Source organism: Calliphora vicina, chromosome 4 (assembly GCF_958450345.1).
Source record: "Calliphora vicina chromosome 4, idCalVici1.1, whole genome shotgun sequence".
Taxonomy (NCBI): Eukaryota; Metazoa; Arthropoda; class Insecta; order Diptera; family Calliphoridae; genus Calliphora; species Calliphora vicina.
Window position 1 is genome coordinate 119,580,785 of NC_088783.1, and position 12,474 is coordinate 119,593,258.

The window sequence follows — 12,474 nt, forward strand, 5'->3', positions numbered from 1 at the left end:
AAATCCTTTAGTTTAACCAAAGGAATACCAACAGGATACCAAAAGACTTTGAAACAAAAAACAATTTAGTATTCAATATTACAAAATAAATGTTTTAAAGGAAGAGCCAGCCAACAAAAGAACCAATATCACACACAAAAAAAGGGAAACAGACTGATTGCTTAAAGACATACATCAATTCGTACTTACAAATATATATGTTTGTGGGTTGCTTGTATATGTGGGAGAGTTTACAAAATTTATAATATTATGAAGTTGTATAAACTAGCAACCATATCAGGATAATGGCAAAATAAAAGAATAGGATAATAAAACCCTTTAGCAAACACAATTTAGCAAGAAAACTAAAGGATATTTTAAATATTTCTGTTATACTTTAAAACAAACTTAAGTTTAAAAGTAAAATAATTTAGATTTTCATTTTTTTTTACTTTTTAAGAAAAAAAAAACTTTCATATTATTTTAATATATTTCCCAACAAATTTTCTATTATTTTTTATTCTAATTTATAATCATTAAATTGTTTTCTTTTCAAAAATATCCAAAAAAAAATTTAAAATATTGAAAACTCTTAAAGTTTTTAGCAATTTAGTAAAATTACTCAACAATTAATATTAATCATACGCACCCCTCGACAATTTTATATAAATGCCTATAACTCGAAATTTATTAAAGATTAAAAAAGAGTAAAATAATTGATATAACAATAAAGAAATTTTAATTTTCAAAAAAAATATTTTTTTTAATTTTTTAGAAAATTTTTTTTAATGACTTTTTTCAATATATTAGAACTACATTTTTTGTTATTTTTCTTATTATTTATAATAACTAAAATGTTTTCTTTTCAAAAATATTAATAAAATTTCAAATAAATTAAAAACTCTTTAAGTTATTAATAAATTTCTAAAACTACCGCTGAATTAATATTAATCAGACGCACCCCACACAATTTTACAAAAATCCTTATAACTTGAAATCTATAAAAGATTTTTAAGAAATTTTAAATGTTTTTAAAAGCAAACTCTTAAAAGTAATATAATTTATATAATGACCAACAAATTTGATTTCCAAAAAAAAAATTTTAGAAACAAATTTTTTAAGCCCTTTTTTAATATATTAGAACTATTTTTGTTATTTTTCTTGTTATTTATAATAACTAAAATGTTTTCTTTTCAAAAATATTAATAAAATTTCAAATAAATTAAAAACTCTTTAAGTTATTAACAAATTTGTAAAACAATTGCTGAATTAATGTTAATCATACGCACCCCCATACAATTTTACAAAAATCCTTATAACTTGAAATTTAAAAAAGATTTTTAAGAAATTTTAAATGTTTTTTAAAAGTAAGTTAATAAATGAATAACAGACCATATTCAGAAAAAAGTAGTGTAGAAAATTCAAAGGAATTTACAAAACCTAATTTCTTCCCTTTTTATTTTTCAATTTATTACCCCTATTATAACGTTTTGTTTGGGGTGTATTTGCTTTAAGTCTGTAAATAACCAAAAAAAAAACCCTAACTTGGCTTTTAAATGCATAAATAATTACAACCAGTGGTAGCTGCTCTAACAAAATTTCTTTTAAAACTTAAAATGCATATAAAAAGCCAGAAAAAATGCTTATAAAATATAAGCATATATAAGATTTCATGTGTATGTTATTTATGTTTTCATTTTGCTTCATTTGTAAGACTACTACAACTAAGTTCTGCAGAAAAAAAAAGTAACCAACAAATACTCGAAAAAAATGCATATTTATTCCTTGCTCATTGAAATGAATGCAGAAAAAAACAGAACCGGAAGTAAGCTTATTATTGTTACTTCCTTAACAACATAAACAATACCTGGCAGTCGTTGTTTATAGCAACGCACTCACATGAAATGCATTTAAGTTAAGAATTTATGGTCTCAAACAAAATGAAATAATGAAGGGTACTACGGAAAGAAAATAACAACAAAATTAATTGAATTTTTCAAATAATCAAAAATATGTAACAAAAATAGTACTTTTTTCGAAAATCTCGATATAAGGAATTTACTTATATCTTAGCTATTTGTGAGCCAATTTTCCCGATTTTAAATAGCAAATGAAACGGGACTATAGCTGCTATACTGATGTATCAATCATGTATGTAAGTTATTTGGGGGCTTCGAAAAGTTGATTTCAACATAGAGACGGTCAGATAGACTTCACTATCTATAAAGATTCAGACTATATATACTTTATGGGGACGCAAAAGAAAAATTTGGAAATTACAAACGGAATGACGACAAATATTTTGTTTTTTTTTATAAAAAAAATGTTTGTTAACTTTTTTTCATATTTCAATATCAAATTTTTTATTATTTTTATGCCAATTTAGAATCATTAAAATGTTTTCTTTACAAAAATATCAAAAAAGAATTAAATATATTGAAAACTCTTAATGTTTTTAACAATTTACAAAAATTACTCAAGAATTAATATTAATCATACGCACCCTATGACAATTTTACATTAATGCCTATAACTTCAAAACTATAAAAGATTTTTAAGAAATTTTAAATGTTTTTAAAAGCAAACTATTAGGAGTAAAATATTTTATATAATCTTTAAAAAATATTGATTTCCAACAGATTTTTTTTAGAAATTTTTGAAGAAAAAAATTTTTCATGTCAAAGTTTTAGAAATATCAAGAAAATTTGAAATATATCAAAAACACTTAAAGTTTTAAACACTAAAATAATTTATATTGTATAATGTTTAACAAGTTTTGAATTCTAACAGAATTTTTTTTTTGTAACTTTTTAAGAAAAAAGTTTTAGATTTCTTTATTTTATATTTTAGTAAAAAAAATTGTATTATTTCTATGTTGACTTATAATCATTAAAGTATTTTCTTTTCAAAAATATCAAAATAATTTGAAATATATTGAAAACTCTTAAAGTTTTTAACAATTTACAAAAATTACTAAGAATTATTATTAATCATACGCACCCTATGACAATTTTACATAAATGTTTATAACATGAAAACTATAAAAGATTTTAAAGAAATTTAAAATGTTTTTAAAAGATAACTAAAGAAACAAAAATTATTTGTAACAATTTTTTAAAAAAAAAATATTTTTTTTAATTTTTAAAAATTAAATTTTTTAATTTTTAAAAAAAATTTCGGCTTTTTAATACTGATTAAATTTAAAATTACTCAATAATTAATATAGGCAGTCAGTCTGTTTCTTTTTTAGAAAACTTCTATTAAAAACAAGGACTTTTTTAGGAAAGTTCTATTAAAAAAAAAGTACCTTTTACAAGGAACCATAAATAATAAGCATTTTATTGTTCTTTTAAAGACATTACAGAATTATTCACTAATTAAATATGTAATATTGCTTTTTGGAACTGTTTTTGCTGTTACATTTGCCTGTCAATACAATTCTTTATATAATCTTAATTGTTTTTAGATATAATTGCGAAATTGAGATATTTGCTTTGGCAAAACTTTTTTGGAGTTTTACCAAAACGTTGTAGTTGTTTTTAATATGTTTTTGCAAACCTTAGAGTTGTACACAGTTGAAGTATATTTCTAAGAAAATGTTTAACAAATATGGTGAAATTACACAAAAAAAACTAAGCCCCTTATTCATAATGAAATTTTTCATATATTATAGGTTACGAAAACTTAAATTTTGTATGCGAAATTTTGTCAAAAGTAGAAATATAAGATGTGAAAACTAACATTTTATTGGCAAATTTTAGCAGACAGCTGAAAAATTTATTAAAAAATCAAATTCATTGGAAGATTAATTTAATAAATAATTTACAAAATTAAAAAAAAAAAATAATTTCTAAAAAATTAAAAAAAAAATTTATAAAAAATTAAAATTTGTTTAAACATGTTTTAAATAATATTACTTTTGATAGTTTATTTTTAAAAACATTTTAAATTTCTTGAAAATCTTTTATAGTTTTCAAGTTATAGGAATTTTTGTAAAATTGTCACAGGGTGCGTATGATTAATATTAATTCAGGAGTAATTTATGTAAATTGTTAAAAACTTTAAGAGTTTTCAATGTATTAAAAATTATTTTGATATTTTTGAAAAGAAAACATTTAAATGATTATAAAAAAAAATTCCAAAAATTCGTTGAAAATTAATAAAATTTTAATGAAAAATTTTTGCAGCGAAATTTTTTTTTTAAACAATTTTATTTATTCTAAGTGATCTTTATTGATGCTATGAACAAAGTAGGAAATTCCAAAAATTCGTTAAAAAAATAACAAAATTGCAATGCAAAATTTTAAATGCAGCGAAAATTTGTTTAAAAGATTTAATTTATTGAAAGATATTTGAAAAATTCAGTGATCTTGAATGAAGTTTAGCAAAAAATTCTTTGCAAACTAAAAAAAATTTTTTTTTGACAAATTTTAGTTGGCAGCAAACATTTTTAGATTTTAGAAAATTAAATGAAATTATTAATTCAATGAACTAAGCAGAATATTTAAAAACTGAAAAAAATAAACTGAATTTTTAAAAAAAAAAATTCTTGAAAAATATTTAAAAAAAATTAAAAATTTTAAGAATTTTTTCAAAATTTTTTTTGAAAATTAAAAAAAAATTTACTTTTTTTATAAAATTCAATTCATTGGAAGATTACCAAAAAATTCTTAAAAAATATTTAAACATTTTTAGAATTTTTTCAAAATTTTTTGGAAAATTAAAAATAAAAAATTACTTTTTTTATAAAATCCAATTCATTGGAAGATTACCAAACAAATTTGAGCAATTTTTAGAATTTTTTTTAAAAAAATCTTTAAAATTAACAAAATTTTATTGACTAATTTTAGGTGGCAGCAAAATTTTTTTTAAAAAATATGATTTATTGTTAGAGATCTGAAAAGATTGTGTAATTTTTTTTGATTTTAGAAAAAAATTCTTGAAAAACTAAACAAAATTTATTGACAAATTTTAATAGACATCCGAAAAATTGGTTATAAAAAAAGATTTATCGCAAAAGATGGCAATTATTTTGTTGTTAAGAAATTAAAAACATAATTTCTTCCACAATTAGCTGCTTTTTGATAATTGCTGGAAAAATCAATAATAATTTCATAATAAAACATAATTACCAGGCTATTAAAATGAAAAACAAACTAATTTCTTGGCTCCAACATGTTTTATTTAAGTTTTTTCTTCTTTTGTTACACTCCCCCTCTACCAGAATTCTAACCCCCACCCACCCTCTAAATATACTGAACACGATTTCAACACATACATACATTCCTCTATGAGAAATACTGTACAAAAAAAAAACTCAAGAAGAGAGCCTCTTTTTTAAAAATTTTGTTGTAACAATAATAACAACAACAACAGAAATATAGTAAAAACTTAAAGATATGACTATGATGACTCACTCACCTGAACCTGTGTCGCACTAATGGCCATTAAAACCATTAAGCCTAAAGATAGTATCCTCAACATTTTTTCGGTTTTGCTGTGTTTGATGGTGTTAAATCCAATAATTTGGTGGTTTTTTTTGTTAACAAATTAAACCAAAAGAATTTTTGTCTGCAAACAGTAAATTTTTTTCAAAAAAGTTCTTTTTGTTGGTTGGTTTTTTTTTAACCAAAAAAAGAAGAGAGTGACGTAAATGTGGCGTTTAAGTTTTCTAGAGACACTTTTAGCACTTTTTGTTTAAACAAATTTTCCAATTTTTATTAACAAATTTTTTCTTGTTTTTTTTTTTTTTTTTTGGGAAAAAGTATTAAGAAATTTTTGTCGTGGCACACCCCGAAAAAAAAACTACTATTACTTTCACCACTACGTTGCTTGCTTCCCTTAAACTCAACTGACTTGCTTCTGTTTAGTGGTATGAGGCTTTAGGGAGACCGCTTACCCCAACAACAACAAAATCTTTTATATATTCTTTTTTTCGTTTAAATAAATTTTTATAAACACGCAATGTTTTTTTTCAAGTTTCCAAAATTTATTTACGTTTTTATAAATTTCTTTTAAGTTTAAACATTTTGTTATAAAATTTAAAGCTTGCCAAAGAATTTGAATTAAAACTTTCTACAATTATTTAATTTTCAATCCTTTTAATAATGAAATTTATAAGATTTTTCTTTTGAAAAATTTTTATTTTAAGTAAGAATTTTTTTTTTGTTCTTTTTATTAGTCACCGTCTTTATGTATGCTTTAAGATGCGTCTACAAAATCCGAGTGGTGTTTGAAAAAATTTTGCACTCATCATTAACCTTTACGAGCCTTTCAATTTGTAACACACTCTCTAATAGGAATTTCGAATACCAATATTTAATTCGAAAATTATAATAAAAAGAAAAAAGCTAAACTATCACAGTTGCTTGAAAAAGTATAAAACAGGGTTGTATTTTTAATAAAATCTAACAAAAATAATAAAAGAATTTAAAAAAACATAAAACCACCAACCTTTTGTATTTAAAAAATATATAAATTTCTTTTAATTTCTTGAAAATGTGCTTTAATGGATTTAAATTTGTTATTAAATCATTTAAAAATTAACTGTTATTGCAAACTGTCACTACTTTATTCCCCCCTCTCTCTTTCTCCCTCTCTTTCCTTGAATGTTTCATTTTCGAACTTTATTTTATACTCTTTAATATACAAACACTTGTTATTGTCTTATTTTTATTATGTTTTTCTTTTAACTTGGCAATCATTTCTATATTGGCTCTTTGTTTTAACAGTGAAAGAAAAAAACTCACAAAAATTAAAACAACCCCTAATTCCTGTTACATGCGCCCTAAAGTTACACCGTTAATTCTAAAGGAATTTCGTAAAGCACCCTCAAACTCTACCATGCTTACAAACACACACACTAAGGCACTCTTACATATTCACTCTCTCTCTGTCTGTCTCTCTACCAAAAAGAAGACGAAGAAACTAAAACATAAACGAAAATTCGAACAAATTACCAGCATGGTTGTTTAAAAAGGTATTAACATAAAAAATAACTGTATTTATTTAGGTATTTAGTAGTTATTTAGGTTTGGATCTAAGCTAGACACTAAATAAAATTAATTTGGTTGATGTCTTTGCTAAATGGAAACAAACTAACGTTTTAATGTAATCAAACATTTGACAATGAATTATGTTATTATCCTACACTGTTAAATAACAGTTTTACATTACATTGTAACATTTAATCACTATTACCATGTAAAAATGTTATAATTGCAACCAAGTTACAAACCTTTAACTTACATTTACAACTTTTTAACAATATTACCAGATAAAAATGTTATTACTCTAATTTAAAGTAAAGTTTTTTGCTAAAGAAGTCTTTAAAACAAATTATTTTTGGGCCTTTTAAATTGAAAGTTGAAGAACTAAAAACTATTACTATTACGAAATGATAATAAATTTTCATTAAATCGGTTACAAAAACTTGAAAAAAATTTAAAAATTAATAATAATTTTTACTAATTATTTGTTATTGAACAAATTATTAAAAAAAAGTTAAAGTTCAATGAAAATTTATAACAATTTGAAATAATTCGTAAATAAATTTCTACTAGCAATTATTTTAATGGATATTTTTTCAAATTTTTAGCTTTTATTTTGTTTAGCCCCCACAAAATAGGAAGAATTACCTTAGCGCCATAAATATTTGGCTTTGATGTCGATTGGGCTGGTTGGCCGGGCTTCACATACGACCTCTCATGCTTCAGTTTATTGTAATGGATCCATTTTTCATCGCCAGTAATGATTTAGTGCAAAAATGATTTTCTTTTATAGATTTCAAGCAGTATTTCAGACTTGCAAAATCGTCTTTGAAGGTCTCTCGGCTTCAATTTGTAAGGTATTCAATTTCTCTGATTTTTTGATAAATTCTGCTGCTCGCAGACAGATTGGAATATTATATTTTCAAATATTGTGTGAATTTATAAACATAACTATCAAATGAATTGCATATTTACATTTGAACCGCTTTTTATTTTAATTTTAAAACAATTATTGCTCCATTTTAAATTAAAAATTGTTTATTTGTATCTTACTCACTGTTAACTAATTATTTTTAATAATAAAGCACATGTTTATTCATTTAATTAATTAATTTACAATAACCTCACTTTATTTCAGCTTAAAAATCCTTCACTTTCGTTTACACTAACAAAAACAAACTAAACAGCATCAAGAAAAAAATCAATAAACTAACTAACGGTAATATCTTATGATAACAATGAGAGAGAGAGAATAAACAATTGAGCATCTCAAAAGCAAAAGAAAAAAATGTAAGCAGAGCAAGTAATTAGCAACAACAAACACATGTAGCATAAGTAAAGAAGAAGAAGAATCCCACAACATGCTGTGTTATTGTTCTTCTTCTTATATGCATACTCCCATTTAGCGTGTGTGATATGTGTGTGTTTGTTGTTCTCGGAGAAACAAATATACATTCTTTGTTTACATTACACTTTCATATGTAAGTATGTATGTAAGTAATTTAAGCAAGAGTGCTACCAAATCAGGCATGGCAAATGGAATTAAACGGTTTTGACTAATAAACAGGGTTGGAAAATTAAATTTTTGTTTATTATCAAACTAATATACAAATTTGAGTACTTTTTTCACCCTCAGAGTTCTACAATTTATATTTTCTTATTATTTTTACGTTAACGTGGGTCTGAGGTGCAAGTAATTTAGATTTACTTTAAAAAAAAAAATAGGAAAAGATTCGATTTTTTAAAAAAATAATTTAAAACTTAAATTTGTCATTTTTTATTTAATTAAAAAAACACTAAGATTTTTCTTATTTTTTTATAACAATTGAAACTCTTCTTCAGTTTACATTTTGTAATTTATTTAATTCCTATTAAATTTAAAGTTTACAAAACATCCCAAATGCTAGATATTAAATCCCTTTTTAAATTTTCAGTTGTCCAAGTTCCCTTATAAATATCATTTAATCCCGAATTTTATTTTTCAACAATGTTGCGTACATTAAATGATGTTTATTAGAGATCTTGGTCAATTTATTATGTTTATAAAAGATCTTGAAAGAGTAGTTTTCTAGTCTTTCAAATAAATGAATTGGAGCTTTAAATGATTTTTTTTATTTGTTAAATTTTTAATGATTTTAAAGCCTTAAGAAAGTTTCCACAATTTATTCAATTTATTTTTTTTATTTATTTAACCCTCAATTTACAAATCAGTCTAAAATTATTATTAATAATACTTACGAGTACTTCGAACTCCCGGCAACATTTCACGCTAAATTACTTTGAGTGGCCGTTTCCTCATCATCCACCAATTTCACCATATGCAAATCATCCACTAAATTGGAAGCTTCGGCTGCCGATTGTAACTCAATATTCAAAGGCTGATTGGAGACTGGTAAATCCAAAGAAGTTTCTGCTTCAACATTTGTTCTACCCTGAGCTAGAAATATAGAATTCGAGGGATTGCCGGTAAGGGAAGGCATAGCGCCGGTTTGATAGGGTGAGGGAAAGCCATTATTTTGTATATTGATGGGGCACATGCAGGGCACAAATTCCACATTAGGAGGCAGTTGGTTTTCTTCGTTGGTGGGTGGTGAATTGGGTTTGTACAGCGAGTATTCAGGATAGGGGTAAGCAGGACGATTGTAGTTAATATTAAAGTGATTGGTAAAGACCTTGCGATTAAAAGCGGGATAGCTGGCTTCTATATTAACCAGGGCATCGGTTTGTATTAAGGGCATAACGGTGGCCGGAGGTTCTGGCGCCATAGTGGTGGGAGCTTCTGTGGTAGTTGTGGTGGTAGTAGTGGGTTCCGGCGTTGTAGTTGTGGTGGTAGTGGTGGTAGGCTCCGGTGTGGTAGTTGTAGTTAAAGGCAAGGGTGCTGGTATTACTCCTCCCAGAGATCTTACCAAATTAATACCTGCATAGTTTCTCTCGGGCTTAACATCCACTAAAATTTCATTATTTGTGGGCATACCCATGGGCATTACTTGCGGCATCATGGGATTTAAATACGGTGAATTGCCTAAGGCTCCGAAATTTGTAATATAGTCGGTGGAACTTAGCAGAGGAAACTGCACTTGATTGGCGGGCATGGGTTGCTGATAGGTGTAAGTGCGAAAATAGGTCAGGGGTATTTGTTTCATTAGGGGTGGCGCCGGTGGTGGTGGCTCACTAGAATAAGGAAGGGAGGTATTATATAAAAATGTGTCTTAGAAAGTGATTTTTATGCTTTGAAATACTTACGTGGTGGGTGCACGCCACCAGAATGCTTGAGCGGGTAGAAAAACGGGGAAAAGTAGCTGAAAGGAGAAGAAGAGATAGAGATTAATTGATATTTTATAATATTTCAAGTTATTGCAAATATTTTTAAATATTGAAATAAAATTGGAAATAAATTTTTTAAAAAAAAAATATTTTTTCAAAAAAGATTTTTTTCTAAAAATTTAAAATTTTTAATTTTAAACTATTTTTCATTTCTCTATATAATTTAACATGACAACTATAATCATTTTCTTTATATCTCATTTATTTCAACCCTAATACACTGCATTTTATTAAATTTTTTTGTAAATATTCCCTTGATTAGTTGCTAAATTGTGAAAAAATTTAAAAAAAAATTTTAAAAAAAAAATATTTCGAAATTATTTCAAAATTATTGTTTCTTTGTCCCTATAATACTTCATTGTTACAATAATTTCCTTTATATCTTATTTATTTCAACCCTAATACACTTTATTTTATTAATTTATTTGTTATTATTAACAAATTCCCTTGATAACTCAATAAAAACCCAGAAAAGACTAGGAAAAAGTATCGTGTGAGTGACTTTAACAAAGTTAAAACATAGTGGGAGTAAAAGAGAGTCTCTAAACATAGAGAGCGTGTAAATGCAGAGGATTATAAATAAGAATGCTTCTTCTTATTTGTTTCCTTTTTGCTGTTATAAATAAAAACACTGCTTTATCAATAACAAAAGCTCTTCTTCTTATTCATGAGAGTCTCAATAAATAGAGAGTGTGTAAATACAGACAGCCATAAGTAAAGTAATTAAATATGTAAACAAAGCAATTATTAAGCAACAACAATAATGCTTCTTCTTATTTGGAAAAAATAACAGCAATTGTAACTCTTCTTCTTTTTTACATTGAGAGCCTGTAAATACAGAGCAACAATATTGATGCTTGTTCTTTTTGCTTTACAGTTTGGTTACAATTAGACCCACAACCACTGCCGACACTGAGTTTACATGTATTTTTACAAGAAAAGCAAATAATCGTGGTGCGGTTGGCGACATCGCGAAAAAATTTATATTTTTTAGCAAAATTAAAAAATTATTATAGATTTTTTTAAACGAAAAACATTTTGAAATCTATTAAAATAAAATTCCAACAAGCATTTAAGTTTAAAAAAAAACTGAAATATCTTAAATCATTAGAATTTCTAATTTTCAATAGAAATGATCACGAATTAACAAGTAAGACCCATTTTCGCCCCATCGTAAAGATATATGGACAGTTCTCATACAAAAATTATATTAATTGGAAGTATATCGTTACGAAAAACGATAACCAGAGATTGGGAAAATGGTTCTAAGACTATTTAGTTTCTTAGAATCCTTTTTATGAGAATTTTTCCCAAAAAAATTTCCATTTTTTCACGCTTATTTTCTTTGTCTTTAGTTTTCTTTGGAGAAGTTTTCTATGCCTTTTAAAACTATTGTTTATTTAACCACAATTTTTCAAATTTATTTAAATTTTTTTTAAAATTCTATTGTTCTTTTCTTAACTTTATCACATACCACTAAACATTTTAACACTTTCGACAACATTTTATCAATATTTATGTGAAATTTTTAATATTTTACGATATTTGTTCTTGACTGTTACACAGTTATTGTAATTCTAAAATCGTTTCGTAACAATAACTGTCTTTTATACCAGAACTTTTTTCTCGAATTTCCCAAAACTCAAATCCTAAAATTAATTTACCGTTTAACAGCCACAACAAATACAAACCAAAAGAATCAAAAGAAAAGAAAAACAAACAGCAACAACAACAACACACGAGAACAAAATCAATGAATTACAAGATCTTTAAATAATAGACATTAGAAAGAATAACAACAACAACAAGATTAACAAATAATAGAACACAAATCAATGATCCATTACAAGAATGTTAAAGTCCAATAGGAAAATGTTAAAGAAAACCAAATAAACACAACAAAGTAAATAACAATCTCAAAACAAACAAAGATAAAGGGGGAAACAAAAAATAATTTCAAAAAAAATTTGAATTTTCTCTATTTAAAGAAATTTAAAGAAAATTTTATATAAAAAAGCTATTGAAATAAAATATATTATCGATTTTTAATATGGAAAACTCATCAGAGTCTCTTGTAGGAATTGAACCTGCACTCCTTACTGTTATAGACAATATGGTAACAAAATATACGAAATATCATTTTACCTTTCTTTTTGGCTTCCCCTTTATTTTCTCCAAACTT

General features: G+C 25.0%; 2 protein-coding genes across 5 annotated transcripts in view; both read right to left on the reverse strand.

Annotated features, from left to right (window-relative positions):
- The window catches only part of Appl (amyloid-beta-like protein), a 156,007-nt gene extending 150,304 nt beyond the window's left edge, over positions 1-5,703 (reverse strand). For 3 of the 4 annotated variants that reach the window (XM_065508797.1, XM_065508796.1, XM_065508794.1), the window contains exon 1: positions 5,401-5,703. In XM_065508797.1, coding sequence (XP_065364869.1) covers positions 5,401-5,463 — 63 coding nt within the window. In that variant the 5' untranslated portion in view covers positions 5,464-5,703. The remainder of the gene's footprint in view (positions 1-5,400) is intronic. The other variant, XM_065508795.1, reaches the window with a different exon arrangement.
- A 3,524-nt stretch (positions 5,704-9,227) lies between these two features.
- On the reverse strand, positions 9,228-11,796 carry LOC135958745 (mucin-2). Its single transcript, XM_065509640.1, has 3 exons — positions 11,767-11,796; positions 10,212-10,267; positions 9,228-10,139 (listed from the first exon to the last, which is right to left on the reverse strand). Exons 1-3 carry the CDS (start codon positions 11,794-11,796, stop codon positions 9,233-9,235), a joined length of 993 nt encoding a protein of 330 aa, XP_065365712.1. The 3' UTR covers positions 9,228-9,232.
- Between the last annotated feature and the right edge of the window lie 678 nt (positions 11,797-12,474).